Here is a 26,061-nt window from a genome sequence, read left to right on the forward strand (position 1 = left end):
GGTGTGCAATGGGAGGGAAGGCCCAAGTCATTGGGAAATGAGATCACTGAAGCAGACTGAATGCAGTCCTGGTCACATCTTTTGCCTCCGTGACACTCAGCATCCAAGATGCTGAGTGAGGGTCTGTCCTCACTTCCTCCCACTGTCCAGGCTGTGACAGCCCCACTTGGCTCACACATGTTGCCTGATTTTGACTTTTCCTTATCCAAGGATCTGGAGGATCGTTAGATGGGATTTCTTGCAGCCCAGGCTGGCCTCAAACTTGTGATCTCCCTGGTGCTGTCTTCTGAGAGCTGGAGTTAGAGGTGCTTGAGTCCCACTCAACCATCGTTGAAAGATTTTGATGAATTTGTAGGAGCAAAGTCTTTGTGTCTCTCTGACATTTCAGGGTCTGTCAGGAGGATGGATGCTGGCTCTAGGATGTGCCAGTACCCTCCATACCGTGTTCCAGATTGCCTTCTAAACATTTACAGCAAGTTTTGCTTCTACCAGAGTCATGGGAAATGATGGGACTGCCTCCTTTTCTCCCCCTTGCCCTCCTTAAGGCACCTTGGTCTGTATTTTTCAGTATTAATTGACTGGTGGATATTACCACAATATAAAACCTGTCTATTTTCATTGTTGGGTTTTGTGGTACTGAGGGTGGAACCCATGGCCCCATGCATGCTAGGCAAGTGCTCTACCACTGAGCTATACCCCTAACCCTATATCTCATTCAGTAATTCTCATCAGCCCTCAGTTGGTACAGCCAATCACAGTCGTGCATTTCAGAGCTAGGAAGCCAGGCTGTCATTTCTCTGACCTTGTTGTGGTTTCCGGTCTCCCTAGCTCCCTCCGTTCTGGCTGCCTCTGGGCTTCATGCTCTCCATACACTTGTGTTACCATCTTTTAGTCAGGCGAGAACAATAAACTCACAAAGATGGGTGAACACACGTATTTCAAACTAATATTTGAATTCTCTAAATAACCTCTCATCCTGTCATGTTTTTCTTAGCTGAGTTTTTAGATATCAAGACAGAACTACTTTTTAATTGTGATATGGCAATGTATTAGATGAAAGTTAGTGTCTCTCTGTGCTTTCTCATCCACAGGTAGAGGGCTGATAGAGACCCAGAGCCTTGCCCTTATGGTTTCTAGTCACATGAACCCAGGGACAAAACTCACAGCTCCTGGACCTGCCAACTCTCTTGGAATGGAGTTTCCAAGGAAACGCAAAGGAAGTGATTCAGAGCCGGCCCAGTAAGTGTGTGTTCTTCTAACTCTGTGAAATCTGCCAGTCAGCGAGAGGCAGATTTATTTCTAAGTCTATATAGCAGCTGGTCACCGCCTACTGCCACCTGCCACTGACCTTACCTTCCAGGGCTGGTGATGATGGATGTCCAGGAGGCTCAGCTAGAATCTGAAGGAGATATTGGTGCACAATCAGTAGCAACACGTAATACTCATGGTCACAGCTCCCCTCCTTCCTCACCAACATACTCCACCAGGAGCAAAACATTCGTGAATGTTTGGCTTCTGGTTACCTCACTGACCACCCAATTCACCAGTTACAGAATAACCAGGCCTTGGTGATCTGTGGTCAGTTTAGTCATATGAAGCTCTTATTTCCATAGTTACTATGCCAGGTAGATGACGAGATGATCCCCTGGTTACTTGCTTGTTTGTTTTTGTATTGCTGGGAATGAACCCAGAACCCTAAGTGGGCTAGGCAAGATTTGTGTTTCTGAGCCACACCCCAGATCCTCACTGGAGGATTCTAGACAGGAGCTCCACCACTGAGCCACACTTCAGCCTGTCTCCCCCACCCATTACGCATCCTGTAGCCTGAGATTCCTTTACTACTCCCCCAAAGCTAGGATTGTTGGACAGATCCTAGGATGGCACTGTATGTGAGTGGGAAAGCTGGGGACCATTTCCCACCATACCTGAAATTTCTGAGCTAGAGAGGAGAAATACAAATAAGCCTTCTAGATCTTTTTAAGTCAGTTCTCATCAGGATCTTTCATCTTTTAGCTTTGATTTCCAGGACAATGGCACTGGTGTGATTCAACCATAAGCCTCAAAGTACTTCCCAGGCCAATTGCACATGCCTAGGAGGTTTCCTCCGTGCTTGGCTGTCTGTATGTACCCCATTTCTCTCCCCATTATCAAGGTGTACAGTAGAAGAGCAGCTGCCAAGGACAGTTACCTTCATCTTGAGTTATTAGTTGATAACAAATGATAGTTCCCACTATGTTTATTTTTGTGGAGGTTGGTGGTCTTTTTTTTTGCTTTTTGAGACATAATTTCTGTATGTAACACTACCTAGGCTGGAACTCATTCTGTAGGACTTGTAGCTCAGGCTGGCTTTAAACTCCATAATTCAGGAAGGGGTTTCCTTCCCCTGTTAAGCCTCTAGGAGTAGTCTCATAGACATACCTGGAGGTGTGTCTCCTCGGTTATTCCAAATCCTATCAGGTGACAATGAGCTTTACCATCCCAGGGATGACCCAAGGCCTCCTTCCTTCCAGGTCAGAATTCATGACAGAAACAACAGTAGAAAATCTTCCCCAGAGCCCTTTACCTATCTCCTTTAAACAAGAATGGAAGTAGTGGCTCCCAGTGGCAGCAGGCAAAGTAGTCAGCCTGGTCTCCCTGCTATGTCAGAGAGTGCAGTGTGTGAAGGAAGCAGGCTTTGCTCACTGTGCTCCTCAGAGGTTTGCCTGGCCCAGTTCTCCTTTGCTCCTACCATTTTCCATGATTTTTCAAAGTATAGTTCTTGCTAAGTGCTGGGTATATGTAATGGCTCACTTAGGGTGAGCAAGCCAGATCATGGACATGTGAGCACAGCCCCAGATTGTTTAGCCTCAGAGAACTGTCACTTTCTTATGGCACTGTTGGTTTTGGGTGGATAGTTGATTCTCTCAAAGTAACTATGACCAAGATCCTGTGCTATGTAACCATTCAATATTATTGAGAACCTACAATGTGGGGCTAAAGAGATATCTCAACATTGAAGAACACTTGTTGCTCTTTCAGAGGACCTGAGTTTGAATCCTAGCACCCACAAGTGACTCACAACTGCTTGTAACTCCAGCTCCAAGGAATCTGATACCCTCTTCTGGCCTCCATGGGTATCCCCTCCAACACACACACACACACACACACACACACACACACACACACACACACACACAGACAGAGAGAGAGACAGAGACAGAGACAGAGACAGAAACAAATAATAAAATATTTTTTAAAAGATGTATGTATATGAGTGTTTACCTACATGTATGTATGTGCACCACATGTGTGCAGTTCCCACAGAGGCCAGAAGAGGGTATCAGAATCAGATCCCCTGGAACTGGAGTTGCAGGCAGTTGTGAGTCACCTGTGGATGCTAGGAACTAAACTCAAGTCCTCTACAAGAACAGCAATGCTTTTAACCACTGAACCATTTCTCTAGCCCTCAAAACCAAACCAAAACAAAACAAAACAAAAACACCCTACTATGTGACATCTGGAGAGTAAAAGGCTGAGAAACCGATGAGACACATTGTGTTTCGAATGAAGAGCAATATCAAATGGGTGAGGATTGCTGAATGGTAATTCTGGAAGTGTGAGTAGCATAGACCAGCTGAGGAAAACATTAGAAGGAAGCTTGGTTTAAAAGGCCTTGGGAGCAGTGCAGGGCCCCAGAGTGAGGATGATGGTGGCTGAAGAGGAGGAGGCATGATTGTGGAATATTATAAAAACTAGACTCTACTGAGCCTCATGGCTGCTTGACCCTTTGAGGAAAAGAATAGGTTGAGAATGAATCTCTGTGTGCCGCCAGCCGAGGCCCAGCACATGGAGGGAAGAGCACGCAGGAATGGGGAAGGAGACTGAAGGAGGCAGATGTGGGGATGCATTTGGCTTGGAATTTCTTTAGTTGCAGTGGGGAGCATTCAGGAACAAGTCTGCTTCCAAAGGCTGGAGTGGGGAGGTATGAGAAACATTTTTATAGTACATAGTCAGGGAGCCATGCAGAGCCTCGGGAAGGGGTGTGTTCTCCTAGGGTACTCTGCATCTGGGGAGATAGGCACTGAGCAGGAGATCTGATGACACCAATCTTTAAGGAGAAGGGAAGCTGAGTAAGTTGTCTATGTGGGGAGCTGAGCATGGAAAACCAAGGAGGACGAGGAGCAGGAGGGAATACAGAAGCCAGGGGTAAGGAAGACCTCCAAGCTGGTGGGGGGTGCTCAGGGGTAGAGAGCTCACAAGCCTGACAACCTGCCTGAGATCCAGCCTCAGAACCCATGGAAAGTGGGAAGTGATCCGACTCCATAGAGCTGTCATCTGAACTCCATCTGTGTGCTGTTGCATGCACCACGATATGTGGCAATGATGACATTGGTGATGGTGGTGATGGTGATGGTAATGGTAATAATGATGGTGACAATGATGGTGGTGATGATGATGGTGATGGTGGTGATGATGGTGAGGATGATGGTGGTGATGATGGTGGTGGTGATGGTGGTGGTGATGGTGATGGTAATGGTAATAATGATGGTGACAATGATGGTGGTGATGATGATGGTGATGGTGGTGATGATGGTGGTGGTGATGGTGGTGATGATGGTGGTGGTGATGGTGGTGGTGATGGTGATGGTAATGGTAATAATGATGGTGACAATGATGGTGGTGATGATGATGGTGATGGTGGTGATGATGGTGAAGATGATGGTGGTGATGATGGTGGTGGTGATGGTGGTGGTGATGGTGGTGATGATGATGGTGAGGATGATGGTGGTGATGATGGTGGTGGTGGTGATGATGATGATGGTGATGATGCTGGTGGTGGTGATGATGGTGATGATGGTGGTGGTGATGGTGGTGGTGAGGATGATGGTGGTGGTGGTGGTGGTGATGATGGTGAGGATGATGATGGTGATGATGATGGTGATGATGGTGGTGATGATGGTGGTGGTGATGGTGGTGGTGATGATGGTGGTGGTGATGATGATGGTGATGATGGTGGTGAGGATGATGATGGTGAGGATGATGGTGGTGGTGATGGTGGTGGTGATGATGATGATGGTGATGATGCTGGTATGATGATGATGGTGGTGGTGATGGTGGTGGTGATGATGATGATGGTGATGATGCTGGTATGATGATGATGGTGATGATGGTGGTGGTGGTGATGATGATGATGGTGAGGATGATGGTGGTGGTGATGGTGATGATAAATAGTAGTAATTGAAATAGAAATTATAAAAAACCTTCCTAGGATGGTGGGTAGAAGCATGGGCTTCTCCTTGGTTTGTGCTTTGAAGACAGACAGGGTCTGGATGCACAGACCTTGAATTTGCAGTTGTTTTCCTGCACCAGTCTCCAAAATGTGGGGATTGCAGGCTTGAGCCACCATGATTTTAAACATGGAGAACTTCAGTGGAAACTGTGGGCTTTCAGAGGACCAGGTGGAAATGGAAACAGTGTCAAAAACCTCAGTGACAATACTAGAATTTGCACTGGTGTCTTTCGGAGCAGGGCTGTAGCACTTTCTAGACATAGTCAGGAGCTGGAAGGAAATGAAGTGAGAATGACTACTATGCAAATGTCAGTTCAGCTCTAGTGAGAAGAAGCCACACACTGCTCCCCAGGAGGGAGGAAACCGCAGCCCTCAGACCACAAACGTGGTGGAGGTAAGATGCTTTTACAAACACTTTTCTCAGACGCGCTGGGGTCTCACGTGAATGCAGCCTCAAGGAAGGGCATCCAAGTGTGGAGGGCTCCACACCCTCAAGTGCCTCTGGGCGACGGGGTGAGCATTAGCCAAGGAGGTTCTTCCTCCCTCCAGGGAAGCACACAGCCAGATGGAAAAGCGGCGGAGAGACAAGATGAACCATCTGATTCAGGAGCTGTCGTCTATGATCCCTCCACTCAGCCCTGCAACCCCAAAACTGGACAAGCTCAGTGTTCTGAGGAGGGCAGTGCAGTACTTGAGGTCTCTGAGAGGTAAGGACAAAGGCTGCTCCAGGCTGAGCATTGTCTCTATATCAGAGCAGCACTCTGTTACTTTGTGGCGGGTCCTGGCTTTGCTATGTCTGTCCACCTTACCTCACCCACACAGAATTATACCCCTTGTTTTCATGTGAGCAGATAGGCTGTCAGACACCAAAAACCTCAGATGGAAGTGGAGACAGGCAGATTAAGAGCTCAAGGCCATCCTTGGTTACATAGGGGTTCAAGGCCAGCCTGGGCTACCCGAGACCTTGTCTCAAAGCAAACAAAGTATAAAATGGATGCACACTGCCGCCTTGTGGTTGCTGTTTATATCTCCACCTGTAAAGCCAAACACAGAGCAAGAATTTCAGAGAACAGGGACCACAGAGCAGCAACCTTACCAGGCAGTGGTTGCTGGAGAGAGCAGAGCTGTCTGGGACTTCCTTTTCTGTGCTTGGAGATCCTGGTTCTACCAGTCTGTTGAGAAAGGAAAGTCTCTTTTACTCACTCCTGAGGCTTGCATAAGTTATTTTGGATTCCCTTGAGTCTTTAGCAATGAAACCTTTTAGGCTCCACCAAGGTCATTTGATTCCGTCCCAGAGATTACCCAAGTACCTTCACATTAGCCTTTTCCCAGGGGGACAGGGAGTGAAACCATGAGAAACCATGAGTCAGTCAGCTAATTCAACACACATGAATTGAACACTAGCTATAAACTTATTCTGTACTGGGGAAAGGGGTGACAGACAGATAGGTAGATGATAGATAGATAGATAGATAGATAGATAGATAGATAGATAGAGCCAAAGTCTCTGTCCTCTGGATGGATGTCGCTGTTGACTGGGGGGCCAGACCCACAGTTAGCTCATTGTCACCTGGGTGTGGGGACAGTGAGAAGGCTCAGTAGGTAAAGGTGCTTGTCAATAAGCCTGACAACCTGAGTTTGTTCCCTGAGACCCACATGGTAGGAGGAGGGAACTGACTCCTCCATACACACACAAATAAATAAATGTTTTAATATGTAACAAAGAAGTGCCTGGTGTGGGATGTGTCCCAGCAGAGGTGTGTATGTGCTGAAATGAACTATGGGAACTCAGCAGGGGAGACATTCTCTAAATCCATAGGCATTCTGGGAACAGAAATATACGATGTCAAGGAGGATCATGGCCGTCCTCAGCCTCCATTCGGTCAGCTGCCTGTCTACACAGCCTGACCAGGCCTGAGTCCGTCAGCACTTTAGTGACATGGCTTAAGACACTTGGGTCTGTGCTCCAGTGTGCTTCTCCTAGCACAGACAAACTTATTCTGCAAAAGCTTAGATACCGACCCTCCCAGGGCAGCCTGTAGATTGTGTTATAGACACACAGTCAGAGGGCGGCCTGTGGATTGTGTTATAGACACACAGAGGGCGGCCTGTGGATTGTGTTATAGACACACAGTCAGAAGGCAGCCTGTGGATTGTGTTATTTGGGTCCCAGATGAATTTCTGTAAGGGTTAATGGGATGTTTTTGCCCCTACTGCTCAGCAGTTATTTTCAAACTAAGGAAGCCAAGAACAAATGTCCCCCTGTCCCCTACCCCCACTCAGTGCCTGGTAAAATACACCCGATTACTGAAAAATTAATCAAGGGCTTGGGTGGCATGAAAATGGTTGCATTCCCACAAATGTTTCAAACACTTCTTAGTTCATTTGTTTGTTTTTTAATTTATTGATTTATTATGTATACAGAGTTCTACCTGCATGTGTCCCTGCACACCAGAAGAGGGCACCAGATCTCATTATAAATGGCTGTGTGCCATGTGGTTGCTGGGAATTGAGCTCAGGGTCTCTGGAAGAGCACTCAGTGCTCTTAACCTCTCTAGCCCTAATCTGTTTTTGTGTTATTGCAACAAGTTTTCATTTGGACCTTGAACTCAGTATGTAGCAAGACTGGTTTTGAACTCCCACCACTCCTATCTGTGTCCTGGGTGCTAAGATTATGTGCACGCGCCCTATAGCCAGCTCTAATAGCTTATTCTTATCAGTATTACTATTATTTGGCTTTGCAGTACAGAGTTTCCGGGAACTTGCTCTGTAGACCAGGCTGGCCTTGAACTCAGGGATTCACCTGCCTCGCCACCACACCTGATTTAAAAAAAATTTTTTAATTAAAAAATTGTGTGTGTGTGTGTGTGAGTGAGAGAGAGAGAGAGAGAGAGAGAGAGAGAGAGAGAGAGAGAGAGAGAGAGAAAGAAATGTGAGCAGAGACAAAAAGAGATGGTTGGACCCCTTGGAGCTAGAGTTATAGGCAGCTGTGAGCCACCCAGTGTAGTTGCTGGGGACCAAACTTAGGTCCTTTGTGAGAGCAGTCCATACTCTTAACCACTGAGCCCTCTCTCCAGCCTCTAAGAGCATGTTCTTAAGATCCTAGTATCCCCGTATGTGGCCAGTTTCCCCGTAGCCTCAGGCCTGCCTGCCTAGACAGCCCTGTTCTATTTCTGTGATACCCTCACTCACTTTCCTGGTTCGGAGCTCCCCTGTCTGGGTTCTATAACTCACTTTTGTGGAGTGTTCCATTGACATGTGTCACTGGCCAAGGCCTGTCTTGTCTCCAGACTATATCCTTATCACTCCGCAGGCCCTGGCTTCAGCCCCAGGGTTGGAGGTTTTGAGAATGTGGCTTCGGTCCTTTTCTTGTCATAGGCCAAACATGACCCAAGCTTTGCCCTAATGAACTCCTTAGCTTTTTGCCAACTTTCTAGTTGTTTCTTTTTAATATAATGAGCTCTGAACTAAGGTCTCAAATGATATTTCAGACACATTTTATATAGTGTCATATATTATCAGAAGTTTCTATATGGTCTTTAGAGGAATTTCTTTTTCCTGAGACAGGATTTCTCTGTGTAGCCCTGGCCATCCTGGAACTCACAGAGATCTGCCTGCCTCTGCCTCCCAAGTGCTAGGATTAAAGGTGTGCACCACCACCGCCTGGCTTGGGATTTTTTGTCTTTTTTTTTGTCATCTATTAATCTGTAATGTTTGTTAAGAGCTCCAGAATTTTCCCCTTAAGAGTAATTCACTTGAGCTTTAATAAACTAAGAAATCATCAAATATAGGTGTGGTTGCATTTTTTTCTCTCAAGCTCTTACTCTCCATGTATTTGAATATTAAAAATAGCTAGGTTTAGTGGTTCACACCTATACTCTCAGCATTCTGGAGTCTGAAGCAGGAGGATTGTTATGAGTTCAAGGCCAGCCTGGGCTGTAGAGACAGATTCTGGGGATGTAGCTCTGTTGGCAGAGTGCTTACTTAGAATGTATGAAGCTCTGGTTGGATTCTCAGCACCCCATAAACTGGGCATGATGGCACACACCTGTAATCCTAGCTCTCGGGAAGTGGAGGCAGGAAGATCAAGAGTTCAAGGTCATCCTGGGCTACTTAGTGAGTTCAAAGCCAGCCTAGAATACATGAGACCCTAGTAACAAAAAGAGGAAGAAGAAGAAGAAGAAGGAAGGAAGGAAGGAAGGGGAAGGAGGGAAGGGTCACAGGAGATGGGATGTTGCAAACCACTGCACCATCATTGTGAGAGCAGCAGCAGCTCCTGGACGTGTTTGCTGAGCAATCCCTAAATCTCTTCCTCTATATTTTCAATCACTTTGGCCTGTTTGTTTTTAGGCATGACAGAGTTTTTCTTGGAAGAAAATTCTAGACCTTCATTTATTCATGATAAGGAGCTCAGTCACTTAATCCTCAAGGTAAGTGGCTGGACATGGATTTGGATGGGGTTTGGGGAAGGGATTGAGTTCATCTCTGTTGTAGATATCAGAGAGCCTGTGTCTCACATTTCCTTAACTTAGACATTGAAGATAAGGAAATAGCCTGATGAACTAACACCTCACTAGTTTAGGATGATGGACATTTCCCAAAGGAAGAGCAGTACACATGTCCACTGTGGATCCCTCACACCTGAGACACCCCTTCACACCTGAGATAGCCCTCACACCTGAGACACTCCCTCACACCTGAGACACCCCCTCACACCTGAGACACCCCATCACACCTGAGACAGCCCCTCACACCTGAGACACCCCCTCACACCTGAGACAGCCCCTCACACCTGAGACAGCCCCTCACACCTGAGACAGCCCCTCACACCTGAGACACCCCATCACAACTGAGATAGCCCCTCACACCTGAGACACACCCTCACACCTGAGATAGCCCCTCACACCTGAGACACACCCTCACACCTGAGATAGCCCCTCACACCTGAGACACCCCCTCACACCTGAGATAGCCCCTCACACCTGAGATAGCCCCCTCATACCTGAGACAGCCCCCTCATACCAAGGATCAGTCATGGTCACCACCTCCTCAGAGCTACCCCCTGGAGTCCAGCTCTTGCAGATCTGTCATCTGAAGCTTAGGGAAGGAGTCATTCAGAGCCCTGCTGCCATGGCCTCATTTTCTCACAGGCAGGGTTTTGCAGACTCCGCAGTGGAAAATTTGGTTTCTGATTGACAGCTGCTATTACACAGGTTCATGCATACTTTTGTTCATTTTTCTTTAACTTTGTAAAAAATTTACTATTTTATTTACCTTAATCTTTAAGGTTTACTTTTTATTCATGCATGTGTTTGTGTCTGCGTGTGTATATGTGGTAGGAGGGTGCCCCCAGAGGACAGAAGATCTCTTGGAGCACAGGTTATAGGCAGTTTGAATCACCTGATGTGGATGCTGGAAACTAAACTCTGGTCCTCTGAAAGAACAGCAAGTGCTTTTAACTTGAATTGTATCCCCAGTTCCTGGACTGTAGGCAGACTTTTCTCTCCCACCAACCAGTTCCCAAATAACCACACAGAGTCTTAACATTAATTATAAATGCTCGGCCAATAGCTTATGCTTGCTTTTAACTAGCTGTTATAACTTAAATTAACCCATTTCTATTCATCTATGTGCTGCTCTGAGGCTCATTTACCTCATCTATGAACTTCCCATGTTCCTTCTTCCAAGCCTGGCTCCTCAGACTCTGCCCTTCATCCCAGTGTTCTCCCTGCTCCAAAAATCTTGCCTAGCTATCGGTCAATCAGCTTTTTATTAACAATGAGAGCAACACATTTTCACACTGTACAGAAAGATCATTCCACAGCACTGGACAGTTAATTTAAAACAGTTTATTTACTGATTTGTGGAAAGAGGGGGATTCATGGCATGTGCATGTGTGTGTAGATCAAAGAACAGCTGGTGGGAGCTGGTTCTCTCTTTCCATCATGTGGGTCTCAGGATTCAAATTCAAGTCATCAGCCTTGGCAGCAAGTGTCTTTTCCCACTGAGCCATCTTGCTGGCCAGGAACAATGAATTTTGTGGATGCAGAACAGTCTTTAAGTTGTATAATCATACAGAGTGCTTTGGAAGCACTAGTCATCAAGGGGGTTTCTTACCCATTGCTTCCATTCCCGCAGCTCTCATCCAGCATGTGTCTACCTAACTCTTCTGTTTGTTGCTGTAAGAATGAGTCAGAGCACAGGGAAGGTAACTTAGTTGGCAGAGTTCCTCCCTAGCATACACAAAACCCTTGGTTCTCGGCCCCAGCTCTGTGCAAACCAGGTGTGGTGGTGAGTGCTTGGGATCCCAGCACTCGGGTGGTGAAAGCAGGAGGACTGGGGATTCAAAGTTGTCCTAGACTACACAGCAAGTTTAAATCCAGCCTGAACCACACCAGACTCTTTCAATGTTTCAAAAGAGAGCACCACCCTGTGGAATACCACACTTGTGCCCCTGTGCAGCTCTCTCCCTTTCTGTAAATACCTGAGGGGTTTGCTGGCTGAGCAGAACAGAATTAGAGGATATATTAGAATATTTAAAATTTATTTTTAACATGTGACACCATAATTAAAAGAGAATAAAAAGGATTCCTATCAAGAGAGTGCAGCCTAGAGAAATGGTTTAGAGGTTAAAAGCACTGGCTGCTCTTCCAGAGGATCCAGGTTCAATTCCCAGCACCAACTTGGTGGTTCACATCCATCTGTAACTCCAGTTCCAGGGGATCTGATGTCTTCTTCTGCCTTTGTGGATACAAGGCACATATGTGGTTCACAGACTTACATGTAGACAACACACACACACACACCGCCCTTCCTCTCCCAATTTGCACAGCAGCTCTGTAAATGATGTATTTACAGGGTTTCTCTTTGTAGCAGAGTGGATTTCGGGAAGGGCGATTTTATTTTAAAATGTTATCAAAGAAGTAATGGATTTTACTGTAATGTTCTCACGTATATATGTTTATATTTTGTTCATTTTGCCTTTCCCACCCCAAATGGTCCCTACTTGTGTCTTCACATCACTTATATTCTGTTACCTCCTCTTCTTCTTCCTTTACCCTGTAATGTCTCCGCTTCCCTCTCATGGTCCGTGTGCCGTGACCCTGCACACACGTAGTTTGATAATGAGATACCAATCGAATATTCTATAGCTAAACTTTTCATGTCAAAAACTTTAGACTTGAATTTGACATTCTCTATACATCATATAAAAATGGAGGCTGAGATTTGCTATCTTAACAGCTCTGTGAGTTTTAGTGATTTCCTCAAAAGCTGAAGGAGGATAAGAGAAGTGACTCCATTTTGGTTTTGTTTTAACCCTAGACAGCAGAAGGCTTCCTGTTTGTGGTTGGATGTGAACGAGGGAGAATTCTCTTCGTATCTAAGTCCATCTCCAAAACACTGCAGTATGACCAGGTATCAAACCACCGTGATTTCCACATGGTCCGGGTTCTTTTTAACAAGTCCTAATCTGAAGCCGTATCTGACTCGTCCCTTCCCTTTGCACTAAGTTGGAGCTTAGAGAGAGTTGGGAGACAGTGGGAAGGGTGAATTCTTAGGACCATCATTGGTGTCTTCTTCAGACATTAAGAGGTGATGTCATTTTCTGAACCTTAGCTTTGTCCACTGTCAGTGGTATCTGAGGTCAGGATGAAGAGATGAACAAGATGTCATAAGGGAGTCTCTGCAGAGTGTTGGTCACCCTTCTCGGTCCCCTCCGACAGTCACACTATCGCTCATTACTAGTTCTAGGCATGGAATAAGAGCTTTGATTCAGCTGCTGACAACATACTCAAGTCATTTTCATCTAAGCAGCCTGCTACTTATCTCCTCCAAGTTACACTCCGCTTGCTTTAGGTAGCTACTCGGGAGCTGTCCCCAAAGCAGGCCTGCAGAGCACGCGTGTGGCAAGCACGGCTTTGATGGGGAATGCCTGCCTCTGGCTTCTGCTGTTTTCAATTTTAGCTTAGCAGGTAATGAGACAAATGGCAGAAGGGGATGTCTGAGGCTGTGTGTGGGAGGCTTGAGACAGCTGGGAACATAAATGATGTAAGAACAGATAATCCATCTTCTAACTGGAGCTAATTGGAAAATAACATACATACACACATATTCATACATGCACATTTGTACACAGAAATGCTTATACACACATGTGCACACATGCGTGCACACGAATGCACAGATACATAGGTAACTAACCATTCAAGACAACCTTAAATTCCAGATTAGTGACATGGGTTGATGTCCACTGGGACTGACTGCATATCTGCAGCCATTGAAGACTCTCCCTGCCTGCTCAGGAGCATGTCGGGTCTAGTTCTTGGCTTTTCAGAATCAGAAACCTGGCACTGCTGAGTGAGTTCTCGACATGGACTGGTATTAACCAAGCATACGGTAGACTGACTCAAAAGGCGGAACACTGGGTCTTTAGTATGAGCTCTCTAACTGGTTGGTCCACTGATTTTGTCTCCTGCAGAACATCCACTGGGGAACTTTGTGAGAGGATCGGCTTCTCATCAAAGTGGGGTGAAGGGAGTCTTTAGGGTGAAAAGAGGACAGGAATTTCAGGCTGTGAGTCAAGCATCTAGAGTCCAAGAAGCAGTTGGCTGAGCAGCCATAGCCACGGAATTTAGCTTAGAGAGGATGGGTGAGAGGCACATGCCTGAGAGCCCAGTCAGTGCTCAGAGGCTGAGGCAGGAGGAGCCTGAGTTTGAGGTCAACCTGGATTAATAGTTAGAGACAAAGAAAAATACCACTAAAAAGAAAAGAAATGGAGGGAGGGAGGAAGAGAGGGAGGAAAGAAAAACAAACCTTGGGCTGAGTTTAGAAAGGACAGTGGATTTTACAGGAGACATGCCTTTATGTTGGGAGTTGTAGAGTGGGAAGTGGGCTGAATGTTGGGTTTGCATTTTCTTCACATGTTGAGTCGTGATGTGGCAGATGTTTTGGGTTTCATCTCCTACTGTAATGTAATCCACTGCCTTGTATTGAAAGTGGTGAGGTTTGTGAGCTGGGAGATGCTCAGTCAGCACAGTGCCTGCTGTGAAAGCACAAGGCCTTCAGTTTGGATTTCCACTGCCCGTGTGGCTGGCAGTGGCTGGCTGTGGCTGGGTGCACCTGTAATCCCAGCACTGAAGAGGCAGAAAGGATGATCCCTGGGGCTCTCTGGCCAGCTCTTCTGGTCTTATCAGTCAGCTCCAGGTTCAGTGCACACACACATACATGCACACACATTCACACACACACACACACACACACACACACACACACATACACACACACAGAGGAATGGATAGACACACTCACACAGACACATACATATGCAGAAAATGAAGATGAATTTTAAATCCTAATGCCTGAATTGAGAGATATTAAGTAAGGTTTAAACAAGGATTTCCTATCTGTGCACCACATGCATGCATGTGTACCACAGAAGCCAGAGGAGGGTGTCAGATCCTCTGGGACTAAAATACAGATAGCTGTGAGCTGACCTATGAGTCCCGAGACTTCTGGAAGAGCAGCATGTGCTTCCTAACAACTGAGCCATTTACCCAGCACCTCAGATATATATATATATATATATATATATATATATATATATATATATATATATATATATACAATATATATATTTATTTAAGCTTAAGGAAAACCCACTTTTGGGGGTGGGAGATGTAGCTCAATGGTAGAGCACTCTCCTGGCACCCACAAGGCCCTGGGTTTGATCCCCAGCACTGGGGAGAAAATCAACCTCTAACAAGGAAAGGATATTTATCTTATGTGTGTGTGTGAAGAAATGTCTAAAAATGTCATAACTGATGTTAAGTGTGTGTCCACTTTTTTTAACAGGGCAGCTTGATGGGACAGAATTTGTTCGACTTTTTACACCCAAAAGATGTCGCTAAAGTTAAGGAACAACTTTCTTGTGATGTTTTCTCAAGAGAGAAACCTCTAGACACTAAAAGTGAGTTCTCCCCCTTCAGGGTGCTCATCTCTGTCATACTGGTTAATTTTTCTGTCACTGTGGTAAATTACCGTGGCCAAAAGCAATGTAAGAATAAAGGGCTTTTTTTTTTTTTTTAAGTTTACCCTTTCAGAGGGATAGGGTCCATCATGGTGGGAAAGACATGGTGTGGAGGCAGGGACAGGAAACAGGTCAATTACAGGGGGAGAGGGAGGAGAGAGGGAGGGAGAGAGAGAGAAAGAGAGAGAGGAGAGAGAGAGAGAGAGAGAGAGAGAGAGAGAGAGAGAGAGAGAGAATTCCTTTGTAGACATATACAATAAATGTATTCACATGAACATGATGTGTGGGAATATAAGATCACTTATAATTTTCAATCTAAATGAAACTTTCATTAGACAATATTATTTAGGTTAAAAAGTTGCTGGAGTTTTCTTTTTTGAATATGGCTCAGATTTTTCTGGTATGAAAGATCTTGTACAACTGGACTTGGGAAGTATATTTATTCATTATCCAAAGATAATTGACTTGTGAAAATGCTTAGTGCCAAACAATTATTTATGATGTAGAAACAGTGATTTAGGGGTAAAGAGGTGACTCATGGTTAAAAGCACTTACAGCTCTTGCAGAGGACCCAGATTCTGTTTCCAGCATGCTGGTACCTGCCTGCAACTCCAGCTCCAGAGGGTCTGATGCCCTCTCTTGGCCTCTATAGCATGCACATGGTACACATATATCCCACTCAGGTAAACACATACATAAAATAAAAATAAATTGTTTTTAAAAATTAAGGGAAGAAAATTATTTAGTCAGCTATTAAATTTTTTAATTTTTGGTTATTTGTTTGTTTGTTTGAGACAGAGTTTCACTATGTAGCTTGTGCTGGTCTGGAGCTCCCTATGTAGACCAGGCTAGCCTTGAACTCTCAGAGATCCTCCTGCCTCTGCCTCCCGAGTGCTGGGTTTAAAGGCATGCTCTGTGATTATTTTCTTTTTTAAGAGGGGGAAAGAAGAGAGGATGGGAGCATGTCTGTGATTCTTCTGTTCTTGTTCCTGCTGCTATGGAAGCCCCTCTGCAGGTTTACGGTCACGGCCACACTGGGCGACCACACATGCATTCTGGCTCCAGACGATCTTTCTTCTTTAGAATGAAGACCTGTAAAATCCCTGTCAAAGAAGAGCTTCGATGCTCACCCTGCTCAAAGAAGAAAGGTGGGGCTCCTGGGAGAGCTGGTGATTCAGCCTGGTGTGAAACACAAGGTCCTAACTAGTTTCTATACAAGAAAAAGTACATTTCACAGTCAAGGCAAGAGATAGGGTGCAAACATCTGAGTGAGATTGTTTTAAACCAAGATTGTCCATATTGGCTCACCACTAGGCGCACAGTCTCCTGCCCAGGATTTCTGTGGTGCCGCTGAATTTGTAGTAGGAAGAGCCTAAGTTCAATTTGGGCCCAGATCTGGTGGCCTTGAACCTCAGCACTCAGGAAAAAGGGACAGATAGATCTCTATGAGTTTAAGGCCAGCCAGGGCTACGCAGCAAGACCCTATCTTAAAAATAAAATGAAATAAAAACTCATGTGGTGATATATTATTATCCTAATAAACTTGCCTGAGGATCAGAGGACAGAGCCAGTCACTAGATTAGACATAGAGGTCACGTAGTAATAGCACACACCTTTAATCCCAGCACTTGAGATCATATTCCTTTGCTTGGGAAGCACACACATCTTTAATCCCAGGAAGTAATGTAGCAGGGCAGAGAAAGGTATATGAGGCGTGAGGAAACAGGAACTCACTCTCTTTAGGCTGAAGATTTTGTAGAGGTAAGAACTAGTGGCTGGCTGTTCCGCTTCTCTGATCTTTCAGCTTTCACCCTGATATCTGGCTTTGGGTTTTTTGGGTTTTTTGTTTGTTTGTTTTGTTTTTATTAATAAGACCTTCTAAGATTCGAATAACAAACTCAAATGATGACAAAGTTTGATCTCTTTTTTAACATTTTTTGTGGGTTTTGTTTGTTTGTGTGTTGTTTTTTGTTTTTTTGAGACAAGGTTTCACTTTGTAGCCCTCACTCACTATGTTGACCAGGCAGGCCTCAAACTCACAGAGATCCACCCACCTCTGCCTTCTGAAGCGCTGAGATTAAAGGTGCATACTACTGTGCCCAGCCCTCAAGTAATTTTTAATCTTGTGTGTGTGTGTGTGTGTGTGTGTGTGTGTGTGTGTGTGTGTGTGTATGTGTACAGTGCCCACATAGCGCATTACATTTTTTGGAGCTGGAATTATACTCAGCTGTGTGCTGCCTGATGTGGATGCTGGGAACTGAGCTTGGGTCCTTTGAAAGAGCAGCAAGCTCTGCTGACTACTGAACTACCTCTCCAGCCCCTTGCTTGTTGCTTTTTGAGAAAGAGTCTATGTAGTCCAGGCTGGTCTAGAGCTTCTGGCCTTCATCCTCCTGCCTCAGCCTCCCTAGTGCTGAGATTTCAGGTGTGTACCACCTCACTGGCTAAAAAGTAGTCTTTATATAGGACTGCATGATTCTGTATATTTATAAATTTTGGTCCAAATCTTTTTTATAGCCACATATGAAGGAAATCACGCATGTTGACATATTAAGCATTTACTCTGTTCATGATACTGTGCTGAGCATTTTTAATTCTCATGAAAGTATTCTGATGTCTGTCTTAGAATCAAGGAGGAGACACTTGAGAGGCTTAATAAACACCCAGTCACCTTCTTCTTGCCATGGCTCTGTGTGGTGCAGCACCTAAGGCAGGGCTGTCCCCAGTAATTGTTTTTTTAGCTATAGGGAGAGCAGTTATTTCTTGTTTTCATGTCTGAGAGTGAAAACATGTTGCTTGTCTTTCTGAATTCATAGAACATAGTGTTCTCTGCTTTCTTTCATTTTGCCACAAATAATGGGATTCTATTTTCCTCTGTGTGTGCACAGCACTCCATTGTTTATATACCGTGTCCCTTCTGGATCTGTCTGTTGATGGGTTCCTAGGCTGATTCCTATCTTAACTGGTGTGACCATGTGCTTTAAACATGAGCATCTGGGGGGTTTCTTTGAACCCTGACTTTGTTTCTCTGGATATATACCCAGAAGTGGGGTAGCTGGATCTCATGATGCTATAGCTTCTAGAATTTCCATACTGTTTTCCACAGAAGCTACCAGTGATGATTCCCTGTGACTGTGTGACTCTTTCTCCACAGCCTCCCCAGCACTTTGTTATTTGTCCTTCTGATTACAGCTGTTCTGACCGGAGTGAGTCGGAACCTTGCCACCCTTTGAGTTTGCATCCCTGATGGCTAAGGATACTGGTCACCATGTTATATATTTCTTGGCCATTTGTATTTCTTCTTTTGGATGGTGTCTTATGGTCACTGTTGCTATGGTGAAACACCATGACCAAAAAGTAACTTGGGGAGGAAAGGGCTCATTGACTTACACTTCCTCACTGCAGTCTGTCACTGAAGGAAGTCAAGCTGGCCAGGATGCTGGAGGCAGGAATGCAGAGGCCATGACACACGCTCGGGGGTGGGGTGGGATGGAGGGTGGGGATGAGGGGGTGCTGGTGCTGCTGGAGGGGTGCTGCTTACTGGCTTGCTCCCCATGGCTTGCTCAACCTGCTTTCTTATAGAACCCAGGACCACCAGCCCAGGGAGGGCACCACCACCCACAAGGAGCTGGGCTCTCCCCAATCAATCACCAATTTTAAAAAAATGCCTTATGGACCTGCCTACAGCCCAATCTTATGGAAGCATTGTGTTAATTGAGGTTCTTGTCTCTCAGATGACTTTAGCTTGTGTCAAGTTGACACAAAACTATCCAGCACATGTGGAGACTCTTTGGACTGATTTCTATTTTGTTAAGTTTGTACTCTCTTCATATATGCTAGATATTAATTAACCCTTTGTCAGACGAGTCACCAACAATAGTCTCTCTTAGCTTCTGTGTTGTGTTTTCTTTGGTTGACTATTCCCTATGCTGTGGACTAATCTTTGAGCCCAGAGATCCCATCTAGGAGATTGCCTGTCCCCATCTGAGGTACCTGCTAGTCTCCTGTTAGTCACTGTGGAAGTCCTACACTGAGGTCTTCACACATGTTTCCATTGACTTCTGGGTCGGGTGAGAGACAGGGCTTGAGTTTCAGTGCTGCATGTGGATGTCCAGCTTCCCCAGCACTGTGGATGAAGCTGTTGTTTCCATTCTAGTGTTGAGAATCAGCTGGCTGCAGACATGTGGGTTTTCTTTTGGCTCCTCCTTCTGTTCTGTGGCCCGTGTGTGCATTCTTTTGCTATTACCATGCTGGTCTGGGCTCAGCCAGCTATATTTTGAAGTTAGACACCTTCAGCTTTGCTCTTTGGCCCCTTTGTGCTTCTGTGAGAATTTTAGGTATTTTTTTCAGCTCTGTTGAGGATGTCATTTGTATTCTGATGGGACTGCCTCGAATCTGTAGACTGCATTGAGTTGAGCCAAAAGAACAAAGCTGGAGCTATTCTGATTTGGGGTTTGTTTTGTTCTTGCTTTTCTAAGATGAATCATTAGGTTTTGTATTTGAATTCTATCTTCTTGACCTTTTATTTTTATGTAAGCACTCATTGCTATAAACTTCCTTCTGAGTACCTTTGCTCTATGCCAAAGAGTTTGGCCCATTGTATTTTTTTTTTAATTTTTAAAGAATTCTTAACATAGAAGGTGTCGGGGGCCATTATGGCATCTTTTTCCGTGTCTACACTATGCATTGGTTGTTCCCATTTGCTCCTCTCCTCTGCATGCCCTTCCCCATGCTAGATCCCTTCCTCCTTCCTGTCAGGCCTCTTCTGCTCCCTTACCACAGGTATTTCCATTTCTGTCTGTTTCAAGAATGTCTTAAATTCCCCTTGGATGCAGATACACGGTTTTTAGTTCTTATTGGTTCATCCCATTGTGTCCAGCAAAGATACAGGATATGATTTAATTCTGCACAAATTTGTTAAGACTCATTTTGTGGCCCAACACACAGTCTATTTGAGAGACAATTCCACGTGTACTGAAGAAATGAAAAGTGTGAACAGCACAGAGGCTCAGAGGATGGGCTCTGGAGCCAGCCTGTCAACACTTGGTCCTCAGCTCCACCCTGAACATGCTGTGACTGTAGCCCTTGCCTGCTTCCAAAGACAAACGGAGACTATTAGAGCACCTCACAAAACTGTTAAGGATGTTAGACGAGTTATACAGAGTTACACATTCACAGCCGTAAGATCGTCGGGCATGTGGCTCGCCCTCTTCATTTCTACCCTGCTATAACTGTAACACTTCAAACAACCTACAGCATTTTCTGTTAAAAGAAAAACAAACGTTTTTAAAAAAGGTTTATTGTTGGGAGCAAACAAGATGTTGTGATGGGTAAAGGCATTTGTGGCACAAGCCCAGTGATCTGAGTTTAATCCCACATAAAGGTGGGGAGAGAGAATCAGCTTCTCAAAGTTGTCCTCTGAGCTCCACAGGCAGGCTGTGCCCTCACACATATCATACATGCGGTAATAGGAATGATAGAATCTATTGTCTTGTCAGTCTTCCTGAATCCTGCAATCGGAAATAATGACTGTCTGGTCTTCTGCAACACAGCAGAACATTTTACAGAATTTGTATTAGGTTTTCTCTGCTTTTTAACGTTGAAGTCACTTTTCCCAGGCGTGTGAGATGTGTGTACCGCCCATCTTCTGAGCCCGTGTGATAGTTCATTGTTTTCCTAAACTTTTCCCATATTTGAGCATATGATTTCTGTCTCATTTTTCATTTTGATGGGCTGGTTTAACAAGCTGTTTCATGGGAATTAATGGCTTAGAATTTTCTGAACAGTCAAAGTTTTGAGTCTTTTTTAAAAAACGTTTATTGTGTTTCCAAATGCTCATGAAGTATTTCAGTGGTCCTACTGTGACAATACACACAGTATTAATTAGTAAAATAGTAAAATCTACTAATCATCATCACAACCAACAATAAGAAATTTTCTTCATAATAGACAGACATGGCAGTGCAGGTCTGTAACTACTTAGGAGGCTGAGGCAATAGTATTCAGGAGTTAAGGGATAGCCTGATATACATAGGGAGCTAGGGGCTAGCCTGGGCTACAGGATGAATTTGTCTCAAAAAAAAAAAAAAAAGAGGAAGAGGAAATGGTGGTAGTAACATTGGTGTTCATGTTCTAAGTGTATTTCTATGGTTTTTCATTAGACCACAGAAAATTCTACACTGTCTATTGCACTGGATACTTGAGAAGCTGGCCTCCAAATGTTGTTGGCATGCAGAAAGAAAGGGACAATGAGAAAGATAGTGGCCCTCTTACCTGCCTTGTAGCCATGGGACGGTTACATCCATATGCTGTCCCTCAGAAGAGTGGCAAGATCAGATTGAGGCCAACTGAGTTCGTAACCCGCTTTGCCATAAATGGAAAATTCATCTATGTTGATCAAAGGTAAGCACTCATGCGGTGGTTGTTAGGAGCCACTGAGGCAGTTGAGGTTGTTTAAGGTTTGGCTTGGTAGCTCTACAGGACTTTTCTTCTAATTAGGGCTTGAGAATAGGAAGTATAGTTTAAGTGACAAAAGGATATGGTTGGGTTGGTGGTTTGGGTCAAGCTGGACAAACTTGGAAAAGTGTTTCTTAGCAGTGGTGCTGGGTCTGGACATGCTTCATGGCCACAGTGTTGTTGGCACCTTGGCAAAGGCATCAGCTGGACTTCATGGGGACTCACCTGGGTGGCCTGTTTTGCAGCTCTGGCCTGTGGCTGGGGAGATCCAGGGCAGCCCACAGGGGCCCAGTGGTCCACATGATTAGCTCTTCTCCCGGGCTGTTGCCCTGAAGTCCCACCTGCACTGGATTTGCAGCATTCTGGGAACCATCACCTTCAGCAAGTGACATGTTTATTTTCTATTTCAAAACCAGGGCAACAGTAATTTTAGGATACCTGCCTCAGGAACTTTTGGGAACTTCGTGTTATGAATATTTTCATCAAGATGACCACAGTAATTTGACTGACAAGCACAAAGCAGGTGAGTAATTCATTGAGTGAAGTGCTCTGAGGGGAACTTAAAATGACAACTTCATCCAGGTGTGATGGGTTGTTTTCAAAATCGTACTTGGGAGGTAGAAATAGAAGGATAGCCTGGGCAATATAGCAAAACTCTGATGAAATCAATAATTAAATTATTGTAGCATCAACTCTCAATCTCTTGTTCCTTATTAAATCCCAAACTCAAATTGATTCTCAAGGTGCTGGTTTTGGGTTTGGTGTTTGCTTCTGGTCTGGGATTCAGTATGGACCCCTGGCTGGCCTGAAACTGGCAGCTACCCTCTCCTCAGCCACCTGAGTGCTGGGAGTCCAGGCAGGGGTCACCACACCCAGCTTGCAGGCTTTTGATTTAAAGGCCACTCTGTTGATCTCTTTTTTCTTGGGAAGTTCTGCAGAGTAAGGAGAAAATACTTACAGACTCATACAAATTCAGAGCGAAGGATGGCTCCTTTGTAACCCTGAGAAGTCAGTGGTTCAGCTTCACTAATCCTTGGACCAAAGAGCTGGAGTACATCGTGTCTGTCAACACACTGGTCTTGTGAGTAGTACTCTGTCTTCGCAAGACCTTTGAGTATCTCTGCTTTTCCTAAGAAGTCATTAAAACTGCATGGTCCTTTGACCATATGGATGCTTAGTCTGGGGATAGATGCCAGGATCCAGCACAGGTGCCAGAATCCTTATGGGCTTCTCCCATGTCCATCCCCAGAGCATCATTAGTTACAACCCATAGGACAATGTAAAGTCATGTAAATGGTAGTTGTACCAGAACATTTAGGAATAATGATAAGAAAAAAGCCTCTATGTGTTTGGGAAAGATACAAGTTTTTCCCCTCAAATATTTTTAGTCCACAGTTGGTGACTCCACAGAACAAAACCCAAGTCTGTGGTGGCCAGAGTTTTTATTGATGAGGAATAATTATATAAATTATATATGTGTGTGTGTATATATATGTATTATATGTACATGTGTATACACATATATATACATACATCTATATATATGTATATATATATGAACATCATACCAGATCCTTTTGCTGGTCTGTAATGTTTAGTTTAAGTAGCACCAGGAGCCATGTGTGCCTGTGTTCCCTGTCAGCATCCTGACACAGCTGCAGACCTTGGCACTGGATGGGAACCGAGCACGTCACTGTGAGAACAAGACCCGCCAGGGCAACATCTGGCACAGATCCCAGTCTTATCCGATGGTGTGAACAATAAGATACAAATGAGTGGGAATGAGCAGGTCACATGTGTGGAGCTGGCAGATGCAGTCACGGGTGTGATCACATGCATGGAGCCAGGGCAGATGCAGTCACAGGTGTGATCACATGCATGGAGCCAGGGCAGATGCACAGGTTCCCTTCACCTCAGGGATGTCATGTGTGTTGTCTCTGACTTCCAGGGGGCGCAGCGAGACAGGGATCCTGTCCATGCTTCACTGCGGCAGCCAGTCTTCGGAAGGTAAGCTAGAGTTTCATCACCTGGAAGTATCCTGTGAAGATACCTACATGGTCTTCCTTCTAAGAGAGGTTAGACGACATTTGACTGGGCAGACATCGCGTGTTTGGTTACAGAAGAAGGAAGTCAAGGCAGGAGAGGTGACTCGCGAGTCCAGGCACTTGTCACACACAGATAGTGACCTGAGTTCAACCCTGAAAACACACATAAAGTGGAGAAGAGGACAGATACCATGGTAGTAACCTCTGAACTCCACCACCACACAAATGCATCATACATGTACATATCATATACACATACATACGCACATATACACCATCATACACGTCAAATGCACATACATTATATGCATGTACACACATCACACACACATTATACATATGTACACACACATCATATACACATTATACATTTGTAAACATATCATACACACATATAAACATACATACACATGCACACAAACACATATACATATACATACACATATACATGCACACATATATATACACACTATAAACACATATATACATGTCATACACACACACAAAAAAACAAAATAACAACAGAAACAAAAAACAAGGGTCTGTGAGATGTCAGGTAAAGGCTCTTGCCTACAAATGTGACAACCTGAGTTCAATTTCCAGGACCAACAAGGTAGACGAGAACAGACTCCCATACATGGCCCTCTGACCTCCAAGTGTATGCTGTAGCATGTGTGCAGCAACATACATCATTTGCACACACAATAATAAGAGACTATGTTCAGAGGGCACATAGGTCCCATAGGAACTATCAGGAACCCCTGTTATTCCCTTGAGGCATCACAGCACCAGCTCATACCTCCGCTGTGGTGTAACATGGCACCACACGTAAGTAATTGCTCACGTGAATACTTTCCCGCTGCCAGAGCTCCTCATGAGCAGGTCTGAGGTTTTCACATGGTCGCCTGCAGCCAATATTCCTCCTTGTCCACTGTGTTCGTTACAATCACCAGACACGAGAGACAACATGAAGGTGTGTTATGCATCTCTCTCTCTTAACCACAGGGATGTGCGCATGCATTTAAGTATCTAAATATGGTGCTGACACATGCATGTAATCGCAGCCCTTGGGAGGCAGGGTCAGGAAGATCAGGAGTAATCTCCTCAGCTACTTGAGATCCTATTTTAAAAAAAACAAAACAAAAAATACCAGGAGGCAGAGGCAGGTGGATCTGAGTTCAAGAACAGCCTGGTCCGCAGAGTGAGTTCCAGGACAGCCAGGGCTACACAGAGAAACCATTTTTCAAAACAAAAACTGCCTGTACTGAATCCACCAGATTTAAATGAATCCCCACAGGAGTCTTGGCCCTGGAGGAGATGGGAATGGAGGGGAGGGGATGGGGGAAAGGTGGAGGAGGGAGCGGGGAGGACAGGGGAACCCATGGCTGATGTGTAAAATTAAAACACAAATATAATAATAATAATAAATTTTTTAAAAAAGACATGAATTTTAAGTGAGAAAAAAAAGTAAAAACAAACAAACAGACCAAGCATCTGGGCTAGAGCAGGGCTGCTGCTGTAGAGGACCTGAGTTTGGTTCTCAGCTCCCACACAGTGGCTCACAACTGCCTAACTCCTGCCCCACAGGCACTGTATGCATTTGATGCACCTACATACATGCAGGCAAACATTCATGCACATAAAATAAAGACAACAGCACAAAAGGACCTATGAGCTATAAAATGGCATTGCCTGGCTCTGGTATAAAGGTTAAAGGGGAAAGACCATGCTGGAGGTCATGGGTGGTGGCTGTGGCCTTGGTGCTACTCACAGTGTCTCTAGCATTGGAAATTATATGATGAAAAGTTAGATGTTTTTTGGCATTTTAAGGTGTGGCTCATTCATTTCTTTTCAGGAAAAACTAGGAAGTTATTTAAATAGAAAGAAAGCCCCAGCTGGGCTGTGTGCTCTTTATCACCCTAACTGAGTTTTCTCCTGTGCTGTTGCCTAGACTCATTCAGACAGCCCTGCATCCATGTGCCCGGCATGTCCATGGGGACCATACTTGGTGCTGGGAGTATTGGAACAGAGATTGCAAATGAGGTTCTGAGCTTACAGAGGTAAAGTTTTATCACTGCAAATATTCTCAAATAAATGGGGTTGGGGATTTAGCTCAGTGGTAGAGTGCTTACCTAGCAAGCACAAGGCCCTGGGTTTGATCCTCAGCTCAAAAAAACCAAAAACCAAAAACCAAATAAATGGCTGTCTGTCTTAGTTACAAACCAGTACACAGATCAGTTGTTCTCGTGTGTGTGTGTGTGTGTGTG

At 44.9% G+C, this 26,061-nt stretch overlaps 1 protein-coding gene across 4 annotated transcripts in view; it reads left to right on the top strand.

The window, feature by feature from the left end:
• The window catches only part of Arntl2 (aryl hydrocarbon receptor nuclear translocator like 2), a 46,386-nt gene that overhangs the window by 11,046 nt on the left and 9,279 nt on the right, over positions 1 to 26,061 (top strand). The window contains exons 2-12 of one of the 4 annotated variants that reach the window (XM_036181403.1): positions 1,092 to 1,239; positions 5,819 to 5,976; positions 9,620 to 9,699; positions 12,593 to 12,685; positions 15,122 to 15,236; positions 16,301 to 16,444; positions 21,455 to 21,695; positions 22,166 to 22,272; positions 22,680 to 22,830; positions 23,698 to 23,756; positions 25,746 to 25,854. In XM_036181403.1, the coding sequence (XP_036037296.1) occupies positions 1,092 to 1,239; positions 5,819 to 5,976; positions 9,620 to 9,699; positions 12,593 to 12,685; positions 15,122 to 15,236; positions 16,301 to 16,444; positions 21,455 to 21,695; positions 22,166 to 22,272; positions 22,680 to 22,830; positions 23,698 to 23,756; positions 25,746 to 25,854 (1,405 nt within the window). Of the gene's footprint in view, positions 1 to 1,091; positions 1,240 to 5,818; positions 5,977 to 9,619; positions 9,700 to 12,592; positions 12,686 to 15,121; positions 15,237 to 16,300; positions 16,445 to 21,454; positions 21,696 to 22,165; positions 22,273 to 22,679; positions 22,831 to 23,697; positions 23,757 to 25,745; positions 25,855 to 26,061 lie in introns of those variants that run through there. The other 3 variants (XM_036181405.1, XM_036181404.1, XM_036181406.1) reach the window with 3 other exon arrangements.

The sequence above is a fragment of the Onychomys torridus genome, chromosome 3, assembly GCF_903995425.1.
Source record: "Onychomys torridus chromosome 3, mOncTor1.1, whole genome shotgun sequence".
NCBI lineage: Eukaryota > Metazoa > Chordata > Mammalia > Rodentia > Cricetidae > Onychomys > Onychomys torridus.